Source organism: Aotus nancymaae, unplaced genomic scaffold, assembly GCF_030222135.1.
Source record: "Aotus nancymaae isolate 86718 unplaced genomic scaffold, 86718_ANA_hifiasm-v0.15.2.pri h1tg000040l, whole genome shotgun sequence".
Classification (NCBI taxonomy): Eukaryota; Metazoa; Chordata; class Mammalia; order Primates; family Aotidae; genus Aotus; species Aotus nancymaae.
In genome coordinates this window covers 76,784,918-76,806,883 of record NW_026988454.1, presented here as the reverse complement: position 1 = coordinate 76,806,883, position 21,966 = coordinate 76,784,918, and the positions used below count along the sequence as shown (strand labels likewise).

The 21,966-nt window shown below is 46.4% G+C and overlaps 2 protein-coding genes and 1 pseudogene across 11 annotated transcripts in view; 2 read left to right on the top strand and 1 right to left on the bottom strand.

Moving 5' to 3' along the window:
- MDN1 (midasin AAA ATPase 1) overlaps positions 1-7,866 on the bottom strand; it is a 168,256-nt gene extending 160,390 nt beyond the window's left edge. For all 3 annotated transcript variants that reach the window (XR_010336665.1, XM_064360839.1, XM_021665546.2), the window contains exon 1: positions 7,680-7,866. Coding sequence is in view for 2 of the 3 variants with exons in the window: in XM_064360839.1 (XP_064216909.1) it covers positions 7,680-7,781 (102 nt within the window). In the remaining variant the exon portion in view is untranslated. The remainder of the gene's footprint in view (positions 1-7,679) is intronic.
- On the top strand, positions 470-2,715 carry LOC110567145 (protein PIMREG-like; annotated as a pseudogene).
- A 5,475-nt stretch (positions 7,867-13,341) lies between the features above and the next one.
- CASP8AP2 (caspase 8 associated protein 2) overlaps positions 13,342-21,966 on the top strand; it is a 29,825-nt gene continuing 21,200 nt past the window's right edge. For 2 of the 8 annotated variants that reach the window (XR_010336664.1, XM_064360838.1), the window contains exons 1-2: positions 13,348-13,571; positions 18,802-18,884. Coding sequence is in view for 7 of the 8 variants with exons in the window: in XM_064360838.1 (XP_064216908.1) it covers positions 18,830-18,884 (55 nt within the window). In the remaining variant the exon portion in view is untranslated. Of the gene's footprint in view, positions 13,572-16,295; positions 16,454-18,679; positions 18,699-18,801; positions 18,885-21,966 lie in introns of those variants that run through there. The other 6 variants (XM_064360835.1, XM_064360836.1, XM_064360834.1 and 3 more) reach the window with 6 other exon arrangements.

Genomic DNA, 21,966 nt, shown 5'->3' with positions numbered 1-21,966 from the left:
GCCCAGGAGGTCAAGGCTGAAGTGAGCTATGATCACATCACCGTACTCTAGCCCGGGCCATAAAGGGAAATCCTGTCTCAGGCAGGGGAAGCATTAAGGTGTCATCACTGTCATCATTTGGTTAAATCACTCAAAGTTAAAGCTATGTTCTGCCAAAAATAAGAAAGTATGCCTGGAATCCCAGCATTCTGGGTGGCCAAGGTCGGGGGATTGCCTGAGGCCAGGAGTTTGAGACCAGCCTGGGCAACACAGCAAGACCTTGTTTCTACCTAAGATTAGGAAAAAAAAAAAAAAAAAAAGTAGCCAGACGCAGTAGTGTGCCTGTAGTTCCAGCTACTGAGGGGATGGGGAGGTTCCTGAAGTGGGATCAGTTGAACCTAGGATGGTGAGGCCACTGCTCTCCAGACCCCGTCTTAAAAAACAAAAACGTGTAAAACAAAAATAAAATTCTAAGCCCCCAACCAACTGAATGAAGGTGAACTCTTCTTCTCTCAAAACTAAACCTGAAACCCTAGTTCAGGCCATGCTGGGAATGGGTGGTCAGGCATGCCTCATTATACTCTCTTCCCATTAGAATTCTGGCACAGCTGACCAGCATTAACATTAAAACAGAGACCTTAGGACAAAAGAGGCCTGGCGCAGTGGCTCACACCTGTAATCCCAACACTTTGGAAGGCCGAGGCGGGCGGATCACAAAGTCAGGAATTCGGGACCAGTCTGGCCAACATAGTGAAACCCTGTCTCTGTTAAAAAGACAAAAAATTAGCCAGGTGTGTTGGTGTACACCTGTAATCCCAGCTACTTGGGAGGCTGAAGCAGGAGAATCACTTGAACCTGGGAGGCAGAAGTTGCAGTGAGCTGACATTGTGCCACTGCACTCCAGCCTAGGCAATAGAGTTAGACTCCGTCTCAAAAAAAAAAAAAAAAAAAAAAAGGACTGACAAAACAGACTGTTGGTAGCAAGAAAATACCAATATGACAGACAGCAAACCCTAAAAGAAGTCTTCAGGAGCTGGGTATGGTGGCTTATGCCTGTAATCCCAGCACTTTGGGAGGCCAAGGCGGGCAGATCACAAAGTCAGGAGTTCAAGACCAGTCTGGCCAACATAGTGAAACCCCGTCTCTACTAAAAATACAAAAAAAATTAGCCTAGCCAGATGTGGTGGTATGTGCCTGTAGTCCCAGCTACTTGGGAGGCTGAGGCAGGAGGATCTCATGAACCCGGGAGGCAGAGATTGCAGTGAGCCGAGATTATGCCATTGCACTCCAGCCCAGGTGACAGTGCGATACTTCCCTCCGTCTAAAAAAAAAGAGAAGTATTTCAGGATTATTTTATTCCCTCCCTTTTTTTTCCCGTTGACACAGAGTCTCACTATGTTGCCCAAGCTGGTCTCAAACTCCTGGGTTCAAACAAGTCTCTTCCTTTGGCCTCCAACAGTGCTGTGATTACAGGCATGAGCCATCATGTCTGGACCAAAATATATAGCTTTGACATATTTTGAAATGGCCCTGCAAAGCTGTCTCTTTAAGTTTTTTTTTGTTTTTTTTTTGTTTTTGAGACAGAGTCTCGCTCTGTTGCCAGGCACCAGGCTGGAGTGCAGTGGCACAATCTCGGCTCACCGCAACCTCCGCCTCCTGGGTTCAAGCAATTCTCCTGCCTCAGCCTCCCGAGTAGCTGGGACTACAGGCGCACACCACCACACCCAGCTAATTTTTGTATTTTTAGTAGAGATGGGGTTTCACCATGTTGGCCAGGATGGTCTCGATCTCTTGACCTGGTGATCTGCCCACCTCGGCCTCCCAAAGTGCTGGGATTACAGGCTTGAGCCACCACACCCGGCCTCTTTAAGTCTTATAAGAAACATTTAACATTTACAGTGCTCGGCTTTGGGTAGATGTTGGGGGTGTTGAGGTCTAGTGAGCGGAGAAGACTCTTGGCCAGACAGACGGCTTCTCACTGGTAGGACGCAAGGGTCTCCACATGCTGGAAATATCTCCAGCACCAGGAGCAGCTGGTAGATAGCAAGGAGCTGCAGCCTATGGTCAGCCATCAGGAAATCTCCGCCGGGGACCTGGGTTCTCTGTGTAGACAGTTCCAAAGGAGGCCACCCCTGAGAGCCCTCAACCTCAACCTCAGGGTAGGCCCCTCCTGGAAACGCCTAGGAACCACAGAGTCAGGGCGGCAGAGACTCCAGGCAGCAGCTTGCTCAACTAAGAGCACCCTGGGTGCCATGTCACAGAGAATCCAGGAGTCCTGCCAAAGTGCCACCAAATGGCTAGTGGAGACCCAGGTGAAGGCCAGAAGGAAGAAGAAAGGGGTACAAAAGGGCAGTGGCTCCCCAGCTCACAGCCTGAGCTAGAGGAGGACTCGGCTGTCTGGAGCCACAGACCCCTGGGCATCACTGCCTCTCTGCCAGGACAGGTTCAAGTGCCCAAACACTACAGAGGTGGAGGCAGACAGCTGCCTTCCAGAGCCCCTACTCCTTGACAGAGCCTCTCTGCTCTACCAGTGAGTCTGATAGTGGCCTAGGGTCTGTGGGAGGCCAGGAATTCAGCATCTCCAGAAGCTGTCCCAAGAGCTGGATGAAGCCATTATGGCTTTAGAAAAGTGATGAAATGACACTCTCATTCATGACTGAGGAAGTGCCCGGCAGGAAACAAGCCCTGTCTGACCACCAAGGTTTCATACCCAAGAATGTCTGTGCTTCCCCATGAGCTTCCTGGTGGAAGCTCCTAGGAGTCATGAGTACCCCTGGGTCACTGCTAACAAGGACCTGACTAGCAAGACGCCCAGAGCCCCCCTGCTCTAGCCACATCTGGAAACCGTCAGTGACTGCCTGCAACAGCCTGAGTGAGACTGTCTTGGGGAGACCTTGCAAAGGTGGGGAGAATTGTTCCTTCTACTCCCCCAGGGAACTCTTGGACTTAGAAATTCATCGTATACTTGACCAGGAGCCTGGTATTTGCTTTATCTATAACATGAAGTGCCAGCATCAGATGTTTGAGAGCTCTGAACCGTGCACCCAGGTGCCTGGTTTTTGGGGAGTCATCCACAGAGTCACTCGCCCACTTGTTTCTGGTGCCAAGGATCTTGGGGACACCACTCTCATCCCTGCTTTCCCTACCAGGGACCCGGAGGAAGGCATAGGAGATAGTTCCAGGCTTAAGACCCTGGGCTTATAGGTAGCTATTTGTATGCTCAAGGCAGAGCACTGTGGGTGTGCCAGGAGGGGTAGCCCTGTTTAAGAGCAACTTCTGCCCTTTGTAAATTATTTAAGAAACTGCTTTGTCATTTTATTAGAAAGAAACCAGCGTGTGACTTTACTAGATAACACTGCTTTCTCATAATAAAGACTGTTTGCAGCCAGGAGTGGTGGCTAATGCCTGTAATCTCAGCACTCTGGGAGGCCAAGGCGGCAGATCATGAGGTCAGGAGATCAAGATCATCCTGGCCAACATGGTGAAACAACTCTACTAAAATACAAAAAATCGGCCGGGCGTGGTGGCTCAAGCCTGTAATCCCAGCACTTTGGGAGGCCAAGGCGGGTGGATCACGAGGTCAAGAGATCGAGACCATCCTGGTCCACATGGTGAAACCCCATCTCTACTAATACAAAAAAATTAGCTGGGCATGGTGGCGCGTGCCTGTAATCCCAGCTACTCAGGAGGCTAAGGCAGGAGAATTGCCTGAACCCAGGAGGCGGAGGTTGCAGTGAGCCGAGATCGCGCCATTGCACTCCAGCCTGGGTAACGAGCGAAACTCCGTCTCAAAAAAATAAAAATAAATAAATAAATAAAATACAAAAAATCAGCCAGGCATGGTAGCACCCACCTGTAATCCCAGCTACTTGGAAGGCTGAGGCAGGGGAATCTCTTGAACCCAGGAGGCAGAGGTTGCAGTGAGCCAAGATCGTGCCACTGCACTCCAGAGCCTGGGGACAGACTGAGACTTTGTCTCAAAAATAATAATAATAATAAAGACTTTGCAGCTGGGCACAGTGGCTCACACCTGTAATCCCAGCACTTTGGGAAGCCAAGGTCAGGAGTTCAAGACAAGCCTGGTGAAACCCCTGTCTCTACTAAAAATACAAAACTTAGCCAGGTGCGGTGGCAGGGCACCTGTAATCCCAGCTACTCAGGAGGTGAAGGTTGCAGTGAGCTGAGATCATGCCACTGCACTCCAGCCTGGGTGACAGAGCAAAAACTCTGTTGGCCGGGTGGGGGGGGAATGTTTGCATTTGGGGGAAAAAAAAAGAAAAACAAAACCATTTACAGTCTAGGTTATAATTCCAGCACTTTGGGAGGCTGAGGTAGGTGGATTGCTTGAGCCGAGGAGTTCCAGACCAGCCTGGACAACATAGCAAGATCCCATCTCTTTAAAAAATAACAAAATTTTTTGAAAAGAAACATTTGCAATCTATTCTCTCAGAAACCTGTTACTTGGAGGTTTCATCTGCATAATATGAACCTTGGTCTCCACACCACTATCTTAACCCAGACATTGCAGTCTGTTGATTCCAGGGATTTAAATAAACTCAACCAATTGCCAGTCACCAAATCTTTGAATCCACCTATGACCTGGAAGACTGCCCCCCCTCACCCTTCGAGTTGTCCCAACTTTCTAGACCAAACCAACGTACATCTTACACGCACTGATCGATGTCTTATGTCTCCCTAAAATGTAAAAAACCAAGCTGTAGCCTGACCACCTTAGGCACATGTTCCCAGGATCTCCTTGGGCTGTGTCGTTGGCGCAGAATAAATCTCTTCAAATATTTTTCAGAGTTTGACACTTTTCATAGACAAAAGTATCAAAATTTGTCAGTACATTACTCTGTTAATTCCGTCAAAAAACACTTACTGCCTGCTGCATATCAGACACTGTACTGGACACTACAGCTACACAGTCCCTTCTCTTGGCACACTCTCAATCAACTATTGAGCATCAGTTAGTTGAAACAAAGGGTAAGAGAAAAAGGAAAGGAGAAAGTCAGAGAAGTCTTCCTGGGGAGGACCATTCCAAAAGCAGTCTTCCAGAACAAGTAAGTTAACTGAGCAGGCCACAGCAGAGATGCAGTCTTCAAAGGAAAGGAAATGCAAAGTCAATGAGGCAAGTAATAGCAATGGATGACCCAGACGATAACAACAGAGGTTAACAACAGGAAGTGACTCCAGTCAACAATAGTAGAGGGTAACAACCTGTGGTCATTGCAGAAAGCTCAGTGTTGCTGAAATAGCAAACCCTGAGCAGAGAGTAAAAAACCAGGCTGGGCAGGATTTCTTCCTTAATTTTGCACCACTGCCACTTGTGATGGATAACTCTGTTGTAGGGAGTTGTCTCATACATAACAGGCACTGATGCAGCAGAAGCTGGTAGCATCCCCATAATGAACAGTTTTGATAACCATAAAGATCTCCAGATTTGTCCCTGGGAGCAAAATTGCCCCCCCTCCAGAACAACTGGGCTGGAGACACATCAAAAAAACACTTCAGGAGGCCGGGCTCAATGGTTCACACCTGTAATCCCAGCACTTTGGGAGGCCTAGGCTGGTGGATCACGAGGTCAGGAGTTGGAGACCAACCTGGCCTAGATGGTAAAACCCTGTCTCTATTAATAAAACAAAAATTAGCTGGGTGTGGTGGTGTGTGCCTGTAGTCCCAGCTACTTGAGAGGCTGAGGCAGAAGACTCACTTGAACCCGGGAGGCAGAGGTTGCAGTGAGCCGACATCGTGCCACTGCAGTCCAGCCTGGGCTACAGAGCTAGACTCCGTCTCAAAAAATCAAAAAAAAAAAACACTTCGGAAAAGACAGAGCGTGGCAGCTCACACCTGTAATCTCAGCCATTTGGGAGGGCTGAGGTCAGGAGTTCCAGACCAGCCCAACCAACATGGTGAAACCCGTCTCTATTAAAATACAAAAATTAGTCCCAAGTACTTGGGAAGATGAGGTGGGAGAGTTGTTTGAACCCTGGTCTCCATATCCCTATCTTAACCCAGACACTGCATTCTATTGATTCCAGGGATTTAAATAAACTCTCAACCAATTACCAGTCAGCAAATCTTGCACTCCAGCCTGGGTGACAGAGTGGGACTCCGTCTCAAATTTTTTATTTTTAGTAGAAACGGGTTTTTTCCATGTTAGTGGGGTTGGTCTTGAACTTCCAACCTCAGGTGATCTGCCTGTCTCGGCCTCCCAAAGTGCTGAGATTACAGGTGTGAGCCACTGCACCCGGCCTATACCAACTAATTTTCTAGTAACTTCCTAGGTCAGTAGCATTACTATAAAATTCTCAAAATGTACATGAGTGGTGGGTTCTTACATTTCAGTAAGTCAGAGTTTCTAAAATCTTTTATAATAAAAGGTATAAACCATTTTTCCAAGCCATCCTCAATACATAAACACCGATTTTATATCCAAATACAGTGGTAGGGAGTCATAAATGCCCCAGAGGCGATCTATAAACCCTAAATTCAGAACCTGTGCTCTAAGTTCTAAGCCCACGTATAGAAAAGCACCTCTAGCAACAATATTATAATGCAGGAGCCCTTTATAAGCTTAGCTCATCTAAACTAATCATCCCCTTCCTTAGCTGAACCCACCAAAATTCAGTTTTCTTTCTACAACTTTCCATTTGTGTAATTCCCTTCATTCCAACTTCACTAACCACAGGGCCAGAAATCTGGGTGACAATGCGACGACTCTTCTTACGTTAAATTTGTTGTCATTATTATACAGACAACGTTAGTTGCTCTGCGCCTCCAGACTGCACAAGTCCCTCGGTCACTCACTCAAAATACTACTGTTGCTTTCTAAGCAATGAAATATACACGTAGGCAATGCATTATTGTCATTCAATCAGTGAGTTCTGGATAATGGAGGTACAAAAATAAACACATGTTCTACTCTCAAGAAGCTTACAGGCATTGAGGGTGAGGAAGCATAAAATGGAAAAACAAACTGAAAAGATGTGTGATAAGACAGAGTCAACTCAGGTAGAGGGAGTCTACTCAGGTAGAGGGAGTCAACGAGAAGGTTCTTAAGAGCCCGAAGACCCATTTCCCAGAAAACTCTAGTTCACCTCATAATTTGTATGGTTAATTACAAACAGTTAGCATTCGCTCGCTTGCTTTGCTCTTCAGCTGTTTTAAGTGTTTACGAACTGTCTCCAAAAATAGATGCAAATTTCCCTCACGGCAGAGATTGTAACGAATTTAACTATCCACTTTCTCACAGCGCCACCCCGTCCCTTACAGCAGGAATGCAATCAAGATTTGTCAATGGTTCACCCAAACTAACAGGAGTGGCTGGACTACGCACACTTAGGTAATACGTACACGTGTCAAAACGGCTGAAAACCAACCTCAATTTCAGAAAAACAAACCATATTCCTTTCGGAAGGCCACCTCTGCCACACGCAGCCAAAGCGCTTGCATGGGGTGAAGGGCGGTGGGAAGGGTACTAGAAGGCTCCCCCAGATAAAAACAAAAGACCCCATCCAATCACCTCAAACACGCTTGGAAACCTCCACGACCCGCCAGCTCAGAGGAGGGGGTCAGCTTGACCGGAGCCGCACCACTACCCACTTAAAGCGGTGAGTCTCAGCGGGGGAGGGCAGGAAGCCTGCGATGGGGGCGACTCGGTCGGTCCGGCGCTTTCCCTCTCCCTTCTCTCGTCTTACCTGCTTGGCCAGGAACCTGCCCAGTTCACTGCGGCTCTTCTCATTCTTGGCTGCGATTAACCGCAGGGGCGCGGCCGCCACCTCCATCAAGAAGTGCTCCATGACCCAGGGCCCTCACCGCGAGCGGCCACCTGCGTTCCTTGCTTCACGGCCAGTGTCCCCAAGCCGCCGAGGCCCCAGTGCCCGAGCAACCACCGACTACGCCCCCAGGAAAGGCGCCCTCGACTCCAGCGCCGACACAGCGAGAGCTGCAGCACACGTGGGTGAACACACGGCGTTTGACGTCATCAGCTCGGGACCGCGACGCGACGCCTTCCTGACCCCACCCCCTCTGCGGCGGAAACGCCGGTCTTTAATGTCTCGCCATTTCCGGGAGGGAAATGGAAGCAAAAATCCAGGCGGTTTTTTTTTTTTTTTTTCCCCCCAGGCGGTTTTGATTCTAGAGTGATGGGGGCTCGCGAACACAGCACGTGGCGAAACAGAGAAAAGAGTAAGCTAGGCCGGGGAGAAAAGGGAGGCTCCACGGGCCTGTGATCATCAGCCCACGGTGCCTTCCCTCTGCCTGAACACACAGAAAGATCAGATGTGAAAGAAGAGCTGATTCTCGGCCGGGTGCGGTGGCGCATGTCTTTATCTCAGCACTTTGGGAGGCCGAGGCGGGCAGATCACTTGATGTTAGCAGTTCGAGACCAGCCTGGGCAATATGGTGAAACCCTGTCTCTATTAAAAATACAAAAATTAGCCTGGCGCCTGTAATCCCAACTACCGAGGAGACTGAGGCAGGGCAAGCTCTTGAACCCAGGAGGCGGAGGTTACAGTGAGTCGAGATCACCCAACTGCACTCCAGAGGGGGAACAGAGCAGACTTTTCTGTTTAAAAAAAAAAAAAAAAAAGGCTGAATCTCCCCTTCTTTTTTTTTTTAAGACTCAGTCTTGCTCTTGTCTGCCAGGCTGGAGTGCAATGGCGCAATCTTGGCTCACTGCAACCTCCGCCTCCCGGGTTCAAGCGAATCTCCTGCCTCAGCCTCGCGAGTACGTGGGATTGCAGGCGCCTGCCACCAAGTCCAGCTGATTTTTTGTATATTTAGTAGAGATGGGGTTTCACCATGTTGGCCAGGCTGGTCTTGAACTCCTGACCTCGGGTGAACTGCCCGCCTCGGCCTTCCAAAGTGCTGGGATTACAAGCCTGAGCCACCGCGCCTGGCTGATTCTCCCCTTCTTGTTAGTGGTGGCAGTTAGCCGGTGTAGAGGTAGGGGTCAGCAGAAAAAAGAACTGCTTTTTTCTGAGCAGTTCTTGCCTCCTCAGAAAAGAGAATTCCATGCAGGGCATAAGGCAGCAGAGACCTAGGCAAGTTTTACAGTAGGAGTAAAAGTTTATGAAAAGGCTTTAGAACAGGAGGAAAGGAAAGAAAAGGAGGAAAGTACAACTTGTAAGACGGCCAAGCAGGCGACTTGAGAAACCAAGTGCCCATCTTGACCTCTTGACTTGAGGTTTTTTTTTGAAACAGAGTTTGGTTTTGTCACCCAGGCTGGAGTGCAATGGCTCAATTTCACTGCAACCTCCGCCCCCCAGGTTCAAGCAGTTCTCTTGCTGTAGCCTCCGGAATAGCTGGGATTACAGGCACCTGCCACCACATCCGGCTAATTTTTGTTTTGTTTTGTTTTGTTTTGTTTTTTTGAGAAAGTTTCGATCATGTTGCCCAGGCTGGAGTGCAATGGCACGATTTCGGCTCACTGCAACCTCCACCTCCTGGGTTCAAGCAATTCTGTCTCAGCTTCCTGAGTAGCTGGGATTACAGGAATGTGCTACCATGCCCAGCAAATTTTGTAGTTTTAGTAGAGACAGGGGTTTCACCATGTTTGTCAGGCTGGTCTGGAACTCCCGACCTCAAGTGATCTGCCTGCCTAGGCCTCCCAAAGTGCTGGGATTACAGGTGTGAGCCACTAGGCCTAGCCAATTTTTGTATTTTTTTTTAGTAGAGACTCGGTTTCACCATGTTGGCCAGACTGGTCTTGATCTCCTGACCTCAGATGATCCACCCACCTTGGCTTCCCATAGTGCTTGGATTACAGGCATGAGCCACCGCCCCCAGCCTGACTTGAAGTTTTATATGTTGGCATATTTTATATGTTGGCATACTTTTGGGAACTTGGATTGCTTCTCCCCACTCCTGAGATCTTATTGGGAAGCTGCTGATCAGTTTCAGCTGTTTTCTATTAGGAGGCTGCATTTCTCTGGCTACAGTGAACATTAGAGAAACAGTTAACAACTGCCTGACCGTCATTTGGTGGTCACCCAATACTCCTGGTGTGTGTGGGATGGGGAGGCGTCTCCTGCCCTGCTCACATCTAACTAGGTACCTACTTTAACATTCTGACCCAGAAATTCCCCTTGTAGGACTCTAGCCTACGGAAATTCTCACATAAGTGTGACAAAGACACCCCTTGCAGTTTTCTTAATACAGATGTTGGAAGAAAATGTTCAGTTTGAGAATATTTAAATAAACTATGCAGTGTAAGTTATAGAATATTCTGGAAATCCTAAAAAACAGTTGAGTACATAACATTAAAAGTGCACCTGTGGGCTGGGTGCAGTGGCTCAGGCCTGTAATCACAGCACTTTGGGATGCCAAGGTGGGGGGGTGGGGCGGATCATGAGGTCAGAAGTTCAAGACCAGCCTGGTCAACACCCCCATCTCTACTAAAAATACAAAAATTAGCTGGGCGTAGTGGTGTGCACCTGAAGTCCCAGCTACTCAGAAGGCTGAGGCAGAATCACTTGAACCCGGGTGACAGAGGTTGCAGTGAGCCGAGATGATGCCACTGTACTTCAGCCTGGGTGACAAAGCAAGACTCCATCTCAAAAAAAAAAAAAAAAAAAAAAAAAAAGAGAGAGAAGTCAATCTTGAAAGCTCATAAAGAGAAAAATTTTTAAATGTATCCTGCCTCTCATATGTGAATTGTACCACTGGGTAACTAAATAGAAGATGATGACAAGTCTCTTCCTGAGCATAGTCCACCTAATTTGAAAAATAATTGACAAAATTAGAGTACCACTATTTTGCAACTCCCAATTAATCCATTGGTCTAGGCATTAAGTATCAATGGCTGCTAACATAGCAAAAAGGGCAAAAAGACTTGGCTTACTTTGGCTCTTGATGCAAGAATATAATGCTGTCTATAGTCTTACCAAAAGGATCAAACCTCCTATCCAGCTGTCTTTTTTATTTTTGAGATGGAGTCTTGCTCTTGTTGCCCAGGCTGGAGTGCAATGGCACAATCTTGGCTCACTGCAACATCCACCTCCCGGGTTCAAGTGATTCTCCTGCCTCAGCCTCCCAAGTAGCTGGGATTACAGGCATGTGCCACCATGCTGGGCTAATTTTGTAGTTTTAGTAAAGATGAGGTTTCTTTTTTTTTTTTTTTTTTGAGACGGAGTCTCGCTCTTGTTACCCAGGCTGGAGTGCAATGGCGCGATCTCGGCTCACTGCAACCTCCGCCTCCTGGGTTCAGGCAATTCTCCTGCCTCAGCCTCCTGAGTAGCTGGGATTACAGGCACGCGCCACCATGCCCAGCTAATTTTTTTGTATTAGTAGAGACGGGGTTTCACCATGTTGACCAGGATGGTCTCGATCTCTCGACCTCGTGATCCACCCGCCTCGGCCTCCCAAAGTGCTGGGATTACAGGCTTGAGCCACCGCGCCCGGCCTAAAGATGAGGTTTCTCCTTGATTAAGTGGGTCTTGAACTCCAGACCTTAGCTGATCTGCCCACTTTGGCCTCTCAAAGTGATGGGATTACAGGCGTGAGCCACTGAGACTGGCCAGCTAATTTTTAATGATATTATTATTATTATTGTATTTTGTAGAGACAGGGTTTTGCCATGTTGCCAGGTGTGGGGCACATCCCTGTAATCCCAGAACTTTGGTAGGATGAGGAGGGAGATCACTTGAGCCCAGGAGTTTAAGACTATGGCAACATGGCAAGACCCTGTCTCTACAACAAATTTCTTTTTCTTCTTCTATTTTTTTGTTTGTTTGTTTGAGACAGAGTTTTTCTCTTGTTGCCCAGGCTGGAGTGCAATGGCTTAATCTCAGCTCACTGCAACCTCCTCCTTCTGGGTTCCACTGATTCTCTTGTCTCAGCCTCCTGAGTAGGTAAGATTACAGGCACATGCCACTACACCTGGCTAAATTTGGCTAAATTTTGTATTTTTAGTAGAGACGAGGTTTCATCATATTGGTCAAGCTGGTCTCGAACTCTTGACCTCAAGTAATCCTCCCACCTCGGCCTCCCAAAGTATTGAGATTACAGGCGTGAGCCACAGTTCCCAGCCCAACAAATTTCTTTTAAAAATTAGCCTAGTGTGCTGGCAGACACCTGTGGTCTCAGCTACTTGGGAGGCTGAGGTGGGAGGATCCTTTGAGCACAGGAAGTCAAGGCTACAGTGAGCCGTGATCATGCACTGCACTCCAGTCTGGGCGACTGTGAGATCTTGTCTAAAAAAACAGCCGGTGTAGTGGCTCACATCTGTAATCCCAGCACTTTGGGAGGCCAAGGCGGGCGGATCACCTAAGGTCAGGAGTTCGAGACCAGCCCGGTCAACATGGTGAAACCTTGTCTTTACTAAAAATACAAAAATTAGCTGGGTGTGGTGGTGCCCGCCTGTAGACCCAGCTACTCAGGAGGCTGAGGCAGGAGAATCACTTGAACCTGGGAGGCGGAGGTTGCAGTGAGCTGAGATCGCCCATTACACTCCAGCTTGGGCAACAAGAGTGAAATTATGTTTCAGAAAAAAAAATTAGCCAGCGATGGTGGTCGCTCACGTCCATGGTCCCAGCTACTCTGCAGGCTGAGGAAGGAGGATCGCTCGAATCCTGGAGGCAGAGGTTGCAGTAAGCCGAGATCGCGCCACTGCGCTCCAGCCTGAGTGACAAAGCGGTATCTCGTCTGAAAGCAAAAAGAAAAAACAGCTAAGTGGACAAACAAGAATGAATATAGGCAGAAAATAAGTAGCCGAGGAAGGTGGACTTATTTTCGCACCTATCAATGCGCAGGCTGAGCTCTTGACTCTATACCTACCTATGCACCCCCAGTTCCTACAGGTTCTATAAGACAAGTCAGTTATTCTACCCTCTAATAAGCTCTTCTCTCTTCTGCCCCCGCTAGACTAGTATCCTCTCCTTAAGGCTCCCAACACCCGAAGCTAAATTGTTTCTCTATCATCCAGGAACGCGTCTGAGGGCAGGGAACAAATTTATTCATTTTAATCGAGCCCTGCACTTTATCTAGCACGGAGCTGACAGCAGAATGCAAATAAAGGACTAAATAAATGACAGACTACTCAAGGTTTCCTTTCTCCTTCGCTGAAGAACTTCTCCCAGGCCACGCCCCTAACTCCACTCAGGCCCGCCCCTTCCGTATTGAAGCCCCGCCGCGTCTCAGTCCCTGCCACCCCTTACACCCCGCCCCTTTCTAGACTACTGGAGCCCTAGGAAGACTACTGGAGTTTGGCGCCAACCGTGCTTTTTTTTTTTTTTTGACCTTCCAAAGGCGGGAACTAGTTGTGGACGCTGCGACGTGCTTTGCGTCTGATCTCATTGGCCATAGGCACTCAGTCCCGCCTCCGTACCCTAATTGAGCTCTGGTATTGGTGGAGATGCCAGGGGGACCTCGGTGGGCAGAAAGGAACTGGGGTTGTTTTGGGCCAGGCAGGGCGGGTAAGTAGCGGTAGGGGTCCGGTCAGTGCGGGGCTGCTAAGGAAGAGGCTGCATGGTGCGGTAGTCCCCGAGCGGAGGTCGGCGGCCCCCGAGAAGCCAGAGAGTCGGAGGGAGTGCATCTGGAGCGGCCAAGTAGGTCGGGGAAGGGCCTCACCGGAGGTCTGGTCCCCCCAGGTAGTCATGTACCCTCCGCCCCCGGTACAGCTTCTGGGCTTGCACCCTGCGTCCCTCTGTGGTACCTCGAGAGGGTCTGGGCGGGGGCTAGGGGCGGACGCGCCGAGGAATTACCCCTTCGGCCGCTCGCCCTGCCCCTCCCCCCATCCACTCTCTCCTTGGGATATACTGTTAAAAGCTTTCGGATGGAATTATTTGGAGAAATGGGTTTCCTGGAGTGTCAGATGATCATTGATGTTGGATGTTTCTGAAACACTTATTTAGGCATCAAACCAACAAGCCTAAATAAGTTTATTTTAATCTCTGCAGCGCCTAGATCCATCCCTAGCACATAGTAGGCCCTAACTGGTATCCACTTCCCTTGGCCTCTCAAAGTGCGGGAATTACCGGCATGAGCCACCGTGCCTGGCCTCTGTTAGACGTCTTTATCTGGATGTCCTACACATAACTCAACATGACTTCGTTGGTTCTCCATTGCAATTAAAGCATGACTATCCTCCAAAGCTAGAAACATGAGAATCGTGTTTTAACAAATTGGGAATTTCATTAATTCAACAGATACTCTTTTATTATTTGCCATTCTACCAGGCTCTCTGCTGAGAGCTGGGGGGGGGGATACAGTGAGAGTTGGGGAACAGAACAGAGATGGTTGGTCCTAGTCTTTTTTTTTGTTTTTTCTTTTTTTTTTTCCCAATTTGTGTTGTCACCAATTGTTTTTGTTTTTTTTGAGACGGAGTCTTGTTCTGTTGCCCAGGCTGCAGTGCAGTGGCGTGATCGCGGCTCACTGCAACCTCTGTCTCCAAAATTCAAGCGATTCTCCTGCCTCAGCTTCACAGTAGCTGGGATTACAGGCTCGCACCACTGCACCCGGCTAATTTTTGTATTTTTAGTAGAGAGGGGGTTTTACCATGTTGGCCTCGGCCTCCTGAAGTGCTGGGATTACAGGCGTGAGCCACCATACCTGGCCCTTTTTTTTTTTTTTTTTTAATTATTATTTTTGAGACATTGTCTCTCCGTCACTCTGGCTGGAGTATAGTGGCATGATCACAGCTCACTATAGCCTCCACCTCCCAGGCTCAAGCAATTAGATGGTACTATAAGTGTGAACCATCATGCCTGGCTACTTTTTTAAAAAATTTATTTTGTTTAAATAGAGATGGGGTCTCCCTGTGTTGGCCAGGCTGGTCTTAAACTCCTGGGCTCAAGTGATCCTACCACGTTGGCCTCCCAAAGTGCTGGGATTACAGGTGTGAGGTATTTTTGTTTGTAATTTTTTTTTTCTAAGACAGAGTTTTGCTCTGTCGTCCAGGCTGGAGTGCAGTGACGTGATCTTGGCTCACCACAACCTCTGTCTCCTGGGTTCAGGCATTTCCCCTGCCTCAGCCTCCCAAGTAGCCGGGATTACAGGCATGTACCCCCACGCCCAGCTAATTTTTGTATTTTTAGTATAGACAGGGTTTAACCATATTGGCCAGGATGGTCTTGATCTCTTGACCTGGTGATCCGCCTGCCTCAGCCTCCCAAAGTGCTGGGATTACAGGTGTGAGCAACCACGCCTGGCCTTAGATACTCTTTAACTGATCTGAGGTTAGGATTTTCTCCGATAGTACTTTGGATGATTCCATCTTCACTTGATTTGACATGCAGTTTTGTGTGTGTATCTGTGCACATGTGTGTGTGTTTTGTTGCTTATCTTTCCATAGTATTCTGCCTTGTTTTCACTAGAAAATAACTCCCTTTGGTAATGTGATCTTTCATCATACTATGATTTAGGAAAACCGGCATAATTGGATTTGACAATAAATGCGCATGTGTAAGCTGTGAGAAAAACCCAGAATCGTATATAGAAAACCTTCCTCCAAACTAAGAGGGAGCCAAGAGACCAAAGAATGACTCAGACAAGTCCAGCTTGGGAAATAGATACACTAATCAGTTTATTTATTACAAGGCACTCCTGGATGGCAGCAGGACAACTTTAGAAATTTGCGCTGCCCTTTGTTTATAAAATGCTTTTAAGTTGACTTTCTGGCTCATTGCCTACTGTGTTTAAGCCATGAGACTGTTTTTCTTGGTAGGTTCTCAGATACTCTCTGGGATGTTTGGGTTCTCAGGGTCACTTGCTCTTCAGTTGAGTACCATGGCTTTGGCTCACCTCCTGTCCTTCAGGATTCAGGCAGCATACAGACCCCCTCCACTACATAAGCATATTTGTCAATTGGTGGGAGCAGAAGTATGCAGGTGCAGGCTTGCTAATAATTTCATGCCCCCAAGTGGCCATAGTTCAATGGCCATAAGCATCATTCATTGGGTTTTACTGGTAGACTAGAGGATGCAAGATAAGTTAGTGAAGAGAGGTGGTTCTTTTTTTTTGAGATGGACTTTCACTCTTGTTGCCCAGGCTAGAGTGCAGTGGCATAACCTCGGCTCACTGCAACCTCTGCCTTCTGGGTTCAAGCGATTCTTCTTCCTCAGCCTCCCAAGTAGCTGGGATTACAGGCACTCACCACCACCCTGCTAATTTTTGTACTTGTAGTAGAGAGGAGGTTTCTTCACCATGTTGGCTAGTTTGGTCTTGAACTCCTGACCCCCGGCGATCCACCTGCCTCAGCCTCCCAAAGTGCTGGGATTACAGGCATGAGCCACCGTGCCTGGCATGGTTGTTGGTTTTTTTGTTTGTTTGTTTGTTTGTTTACTGATTTGGATTCTTTTTTTTTTTTTCCAAAGATGAGGTTTCTCCATGATGGCCAGGCTGGTCTTGAACTCCTAACCTCAGGTGATCCACCCACCTCGGCCTCCCAAAGTGCTAGGATAACAGGTGTGAGCCACCTTGCCCAACTGATTTGGATTCTTAAACGTTTCTAGTTTTTCCACAAACAACACTGGTAACTATTATATGTGAAATTGTTGGGTCAAAGAGTATTGTAACATTTAAACATTTCATCAAATTTTTAATCAAATCAAAGCTATTGCCAAATTGCTTTTGTGGAGCTTTTACCAGTGTACACTTGAGAGAGCTATATGAGAGTACCTCTTTTCTTATAACCTTGTCAACCTAGTGTACTTTGTTATTTGCTTATTTTACTGTGTTATTGGTGAAAACGTGTCAGGAGTCCCCCAAACCACCCCTAAGTTTGATGATTTGCCAGACTTACAGAATTCACTATGTAGTTGTACTCACAGTTATGATTTATTAAAATGAAAGGATACAAAGCAGTCATCTTAACAAGGTTAAAGTTCTCATGGTTTTGTTCCCAGCGGAGTCACACACTTATCTGTTTATTCCCCCAGCAACTAGTGATAGCAGTTGTGAAATGTTGTCTATCTGGGAAGCATGTTAGAGACTCTGCCCAGGCTTTTTATTGGGGGCTGGTCACATAGGCCACCTCTGCCTGGCATGTACTAAAATTTTAAGAATCCCAGAAGGAAACAGGTGTTTATGATAGACCAAATTGTTTGTATGAACAGTTTAGGCACCTTGAGCCGCTTTTTATCTGTCTGGAAATTGTGGGAACCCTCCTGAAATCTGAGTTCTTAGACTCCAGCCAAGGGCCCTTAGTTATCAGCCTTTCTAATGATAAATAGCCATGCCTGGCTATGCCAACACTTTCCTACACAACATGGCATATCTCTTCGTTTTGTGTTTCCTTAATGATTAGTGAAGTCAAACATCTTTCAGTTCCAAAAGCTTTGATTTTATTTATTTTTTAATGGTTTGTCTGTGCTTTTTGATTGTTTTTCTATTTGGTCTAAGTGATTAATTTTTTTTGTATGAATATTTCTTTATTTTACTTCATTTTATTTTATTTTATTTTTAAATAGAGACAAGGTTTCACCATGTTGGCCAGGATGGTCTTGATCTCCTGACCTCGTAATCTGCCTGCCCTGGCCTCCAAAAGTGCTGGGATTACAGGCGTGAGCCACTGCACCCGGCCGAATATTTCTTGTTAGTATTAGTGTGTGTGTGTTGTGATAGTAGTGATGGTTCTTATTTTAGAGCAAAAGTTAAGTTGTATTTTGGTCTGTTTTATAAAATTAGGATCATTTACTTAGTACATAGCTTAATCATATAAACAAGTTTGTTTTTCTTTCTTTTTCTCTCTTTTTTTTTTTTTTTTTTTGAGACGGAGTTTTGCTCTTGTTACCCAGGCTGGAGTGCAATGGCGCGATCTCGGCTCACCGCAACCTCCACCTCCTGGGTTCAGGCAATTCTCCTGCCTCAGCCTCCTGAGTAGCTGGGATTACAGGCATGCGCCACCATGCCCAGCTAATTTTTTGTATTTTTTAGTAGAGACGGGGTTTCACCATGTTGACCAGGATGGTCTCGACCTCTTGACCTCGTGATCCACCGGCCTTGGCCTCCCAAAGTGCTGGGATTACAGGCGTGAGCCACCGCACCCAGCCCTTTTTTTTTTTTTTTTAAAGACAGGGTCTCATTGTGTCACCCAGGCTGCAGTGCCGTGACAATCTCGGCTTACTGCAACCTTTGCCTCCCAGGCTCAAGTGATCCTCCTGCTTCAGCCCCAAGTAGCTGGGACTACAGGCACATACTACCACGCTTGGCTAATTTTTGTATTTTTTGTAGAAATGGGTTTCACCAGGTTGCCCAGGCTGGTCTCAAACCTGTGCTCAAGCAATCCACCTGCCTTGACCTCCCAAAGTGCTGAGATTATAGGCATGTTAAGATGCCTAGCCATATTAATAAGTTTAAAATTTTTATTTTATAGTTTTGACTTTTTCCTGGAAAATATTAGGCACTTTTTTTTGATAACACAAATCTCCTTTTAAGAATGGTAGAGAAAGAGGCCTGGCACAGGGACTTATACTTGTAATCCCAGCACTTTGGGAGGCTGAGGTGGGTGGACCGCTTGAGACCAGGAGTTCAAGACCAGCCTGATAAAACCCTGTTTCCACTAAAATAACAAAAATTAGCCAGGCATGGTGGTACACTCCTGTAATCACAGCTATAGTACACTCTTGTAATCACAGCTATAGTACACTCATGTAATCCCAGCTACTCGGGAGACTGAGGCACGAGAATCACTTAAACCCAGGAGGTGGGACGAGATCGAGCCACTGCACTCCAGCCTGGGCAACAGAGTGAAACTTTGTCTCCAAAAAAAAAGAATGGTAGGGTGAACTTTTTCAATGTGTCCAAATTCGAAAATTGCTAGGTTTATTCTCTGAATTGTCAGGTTTAACAGTGAAAATTTTTAAATATTTAATACCATAGGTGGTGACTATCAAAAGGAAATAGGATCATGGCAGCAGATGATGACAATGGTGATGGAACAAGTTTATTTGATGTCTTTTCCGGTAAGAGTTACTTTTAATTGTCTTTCTAATTTCCTTTTTTTTTTTCTTTTGAGACAGGGTCTCCCTCAGTTGCCCAGGGTGGAGTGCAGTGGCACCATCAGTAGCTCACGATAACTTCAGACTCCTGAGCTCAAGGAATCCTCTTACCTCAGCCTCCTGAGTAGCTAGGACTACAGGCACATGCTACCACGGCCATCTAATCACTTTACTTTTTGTAGAGACAAGGTTTCACTATGTGGTCTAGGCTGGTCTCTAATTTTTGGACTCAGCAACCCTTCCTTTTTGCCTCCCAAAGTGTTGGGGTTACAGGTGTGAGCCACTGTGCCTGGCCTAACTTTACTTTTTAAATTACAAAATCATTTACCTCTTCTCATTGGAAACCCAGTCATTGTCAATGTTTTCTTTCTATACATAAATGAAATAATACAGTAAAGTGCCTGGCACATGGGAATGCTTAATAAATGTGAACTTACTGTATGCTTTCAAGCCTCAGAATGTAGTCAAATTAGTGATTTTGTTAATATGAATGATAATGATTTTTATTCTTATATCCAAAAATATATAAGATTGGTATTTGTTACTCTTGAAGTTAATATTTTTAGTAAATGCAGTGATGGCTGTTTGTTGTTCAGGAAAAAAATTGATAGTCGCAATGGATGATTAGTTTGAAAAAGAGATAACTGCCAATACCTGGTAGTAAAGTAAGCTCATGAAAAATAATTTTTTTTTTTTCTTGAGAAAGAGTCTCACTCTGTCACCCAGGCTGGAGTACAATGGCATGGTCTTGGCTCACTGCAACCTCCACCTCCTGGGTTCAAGTGATTCTCCTGCCTTAGTCTCCCGAGTAGCTAGGACTACAGGGGTATACCACCACACCTGGGTGATTTTTGTATTTTTAGTTGAGATGAGGTTTTGCTGTGTTGGCCAGGCTGGTCTCAAACTCCTGACCTTGTGATCTGCCTGCCTCAGCCTCCCAAAGTGGTGAGATTACAGGCGTGAGCCACTGCACTGGCCTTGTGTCTTGACTTTTATCACTTAATATGATTTCAAAAACATTTTTATTCCTATAACATTTCTGCAATAGTTTTTTATTAAATTTATTCAGAAATAATTCCAAACTTAGAGAAAACTAGTAAGAATAAGCATATATAGAGAACCCTTTACTTAATTTCTTCCGAATTTACCTCTTGTTAATATTTTATGCCAGCATCTTTATCTTCATGTATGGACTTTCTCTCTTTTTTTTCTTCTTTTTGAGAATGAGTCTCGCTTTGTCACCCAGGCTGGAGTGCAGTGGTGCGATCTCCATCTCCCAGGTTCAAGCAATTCTCCCTCAGCCTCCTGAGTATCTGGGACTACAGGCGCCCGCCACCACACACAGCTAACTTTTGTATTTTTAATAGAGACAGGGTTTCACCATATTGGCCAGGCCGGTCTGAAACTCCTGACCTCGTGATTCACCCACCTCGGCCTCCCAGAGTGCTGGGATTATAGGCGTGAGCCATGGCGCCCAGACGTTTCTGAGATTTTCTGTGTAATAACTGTGTGTGTCTGTGTGGTTTTTTTGGAGACAGGGTCTCCCTCTGTCAGCCAGACTGGAGTATAGTGGCATGAACATGGCTCACTGCAGCCTCGACTTCCTGGGTTCAAGTCATCCTCCTGCATCAGTCTCCTGAGTAGCTGGGACTACAGGCATGTGCCACCACTCTCAGCTAATTTTCTTTTTTTTTTTTTTTTTTTTTAATAGAGACAAAGTCTCACTATGTTACTTAGGCTGGTCTCCAACTCATGGGCTCAAGCAATCCTCTGGCCTTGACCTTCCAAAGTGCTGGGATTACAGGTGTGAGTCACTGCACCTGGCCACCATATAGTAACTTTGGATTGAATAGTCAACATTGTAAATGTTATAGAGATATTGGATGCTGTTATATTCCTCTGAAGAGTTGTTTTTAATTTTAGCAGATACTTAACTTGCACTTCGGTCTCTTCTGTAATAGCAACTGAAATCTGTATTTTAGGTTTAGCTGGCTTTTTGAAGTTCTACCCTTTTTTGAGGGTCACCCAGCGATTTGGGCAGAATTTGGATAATGCTTTTTGTGGATCTCTGTAATTCCCCTTTCATGTACTAATCACTGTTATCACCCCAAATTCTTTTCTCTGGTTCTTCAAGCTACTAGGACTGGAGATTTCTGTCTTGAGTTGTCACTGCCCAGTGTAGCTACAACTAGGGCCTGTCTTTCTACAAAAAGCAGTAATAGCAGCTGGGCGCGGTGGCTCATGTCTGTAATCCTAGCACTTTGGGAGGCCAAGGTGGGCGGATCACCTGAGGTTAGGAGTTCAAGACCAGCCTGGCCATCATGGTGAAACCCCATCTTTTTTAAAAAAAGCAGTAATAAAAGGGAACAGAGAACTTGTGAGGTGCTGTTTTCTTTCAGTTGTCATTACTCTTTCAGTTTTTGCCTACTTTATGTTGTTCTCTAGCTCTTGAGATAGCTTCTAATATTTAGTGTTTACGGTGGTTATCTGCAGGAGGATTGGTTTTGTAGAAACTACTCTGCTATAACTGGAATTGGAACTCTCACTAGAATACATATATATATATATATATATATATATATATATATATATGTGTGTGTGTGTGTGTATGAGAGACAGGATCTCTCACTGTCACCCAGGCTGGAGAGCAGTGGCATAATCATGGCTGGCTACAGCCTTGACCTGGGCTCAAGCAGTTCACCTCGGCCTCCCATGTGCCACCATACCTGGCTAATTTTATTTATTTATTTATTATTTTTGGATGGAGTTTCGCTCTTGTTGCCCAGGCTGGAATGCCATAGTGCTATCTTGGCACACACTGCGACCTCCGCCTCCCGGTTGAAGCGATTCTTGTGCCTCGGGTTCCTGAGAAGCTGGGATTATGGGCACCCACCAGCATGCTGAGTTAATTTTTTGTATTTTTAGTAGAGACAAGGTTTCACCATGTTGGCCAGGCTGGTCTTGAACTCCTGACCTGAGGCAAGCCACTGTGCCCAGCCAATTTTTATTTTTGATATGCTATGTTGTCTGGTCTTTTTTTTTTTTT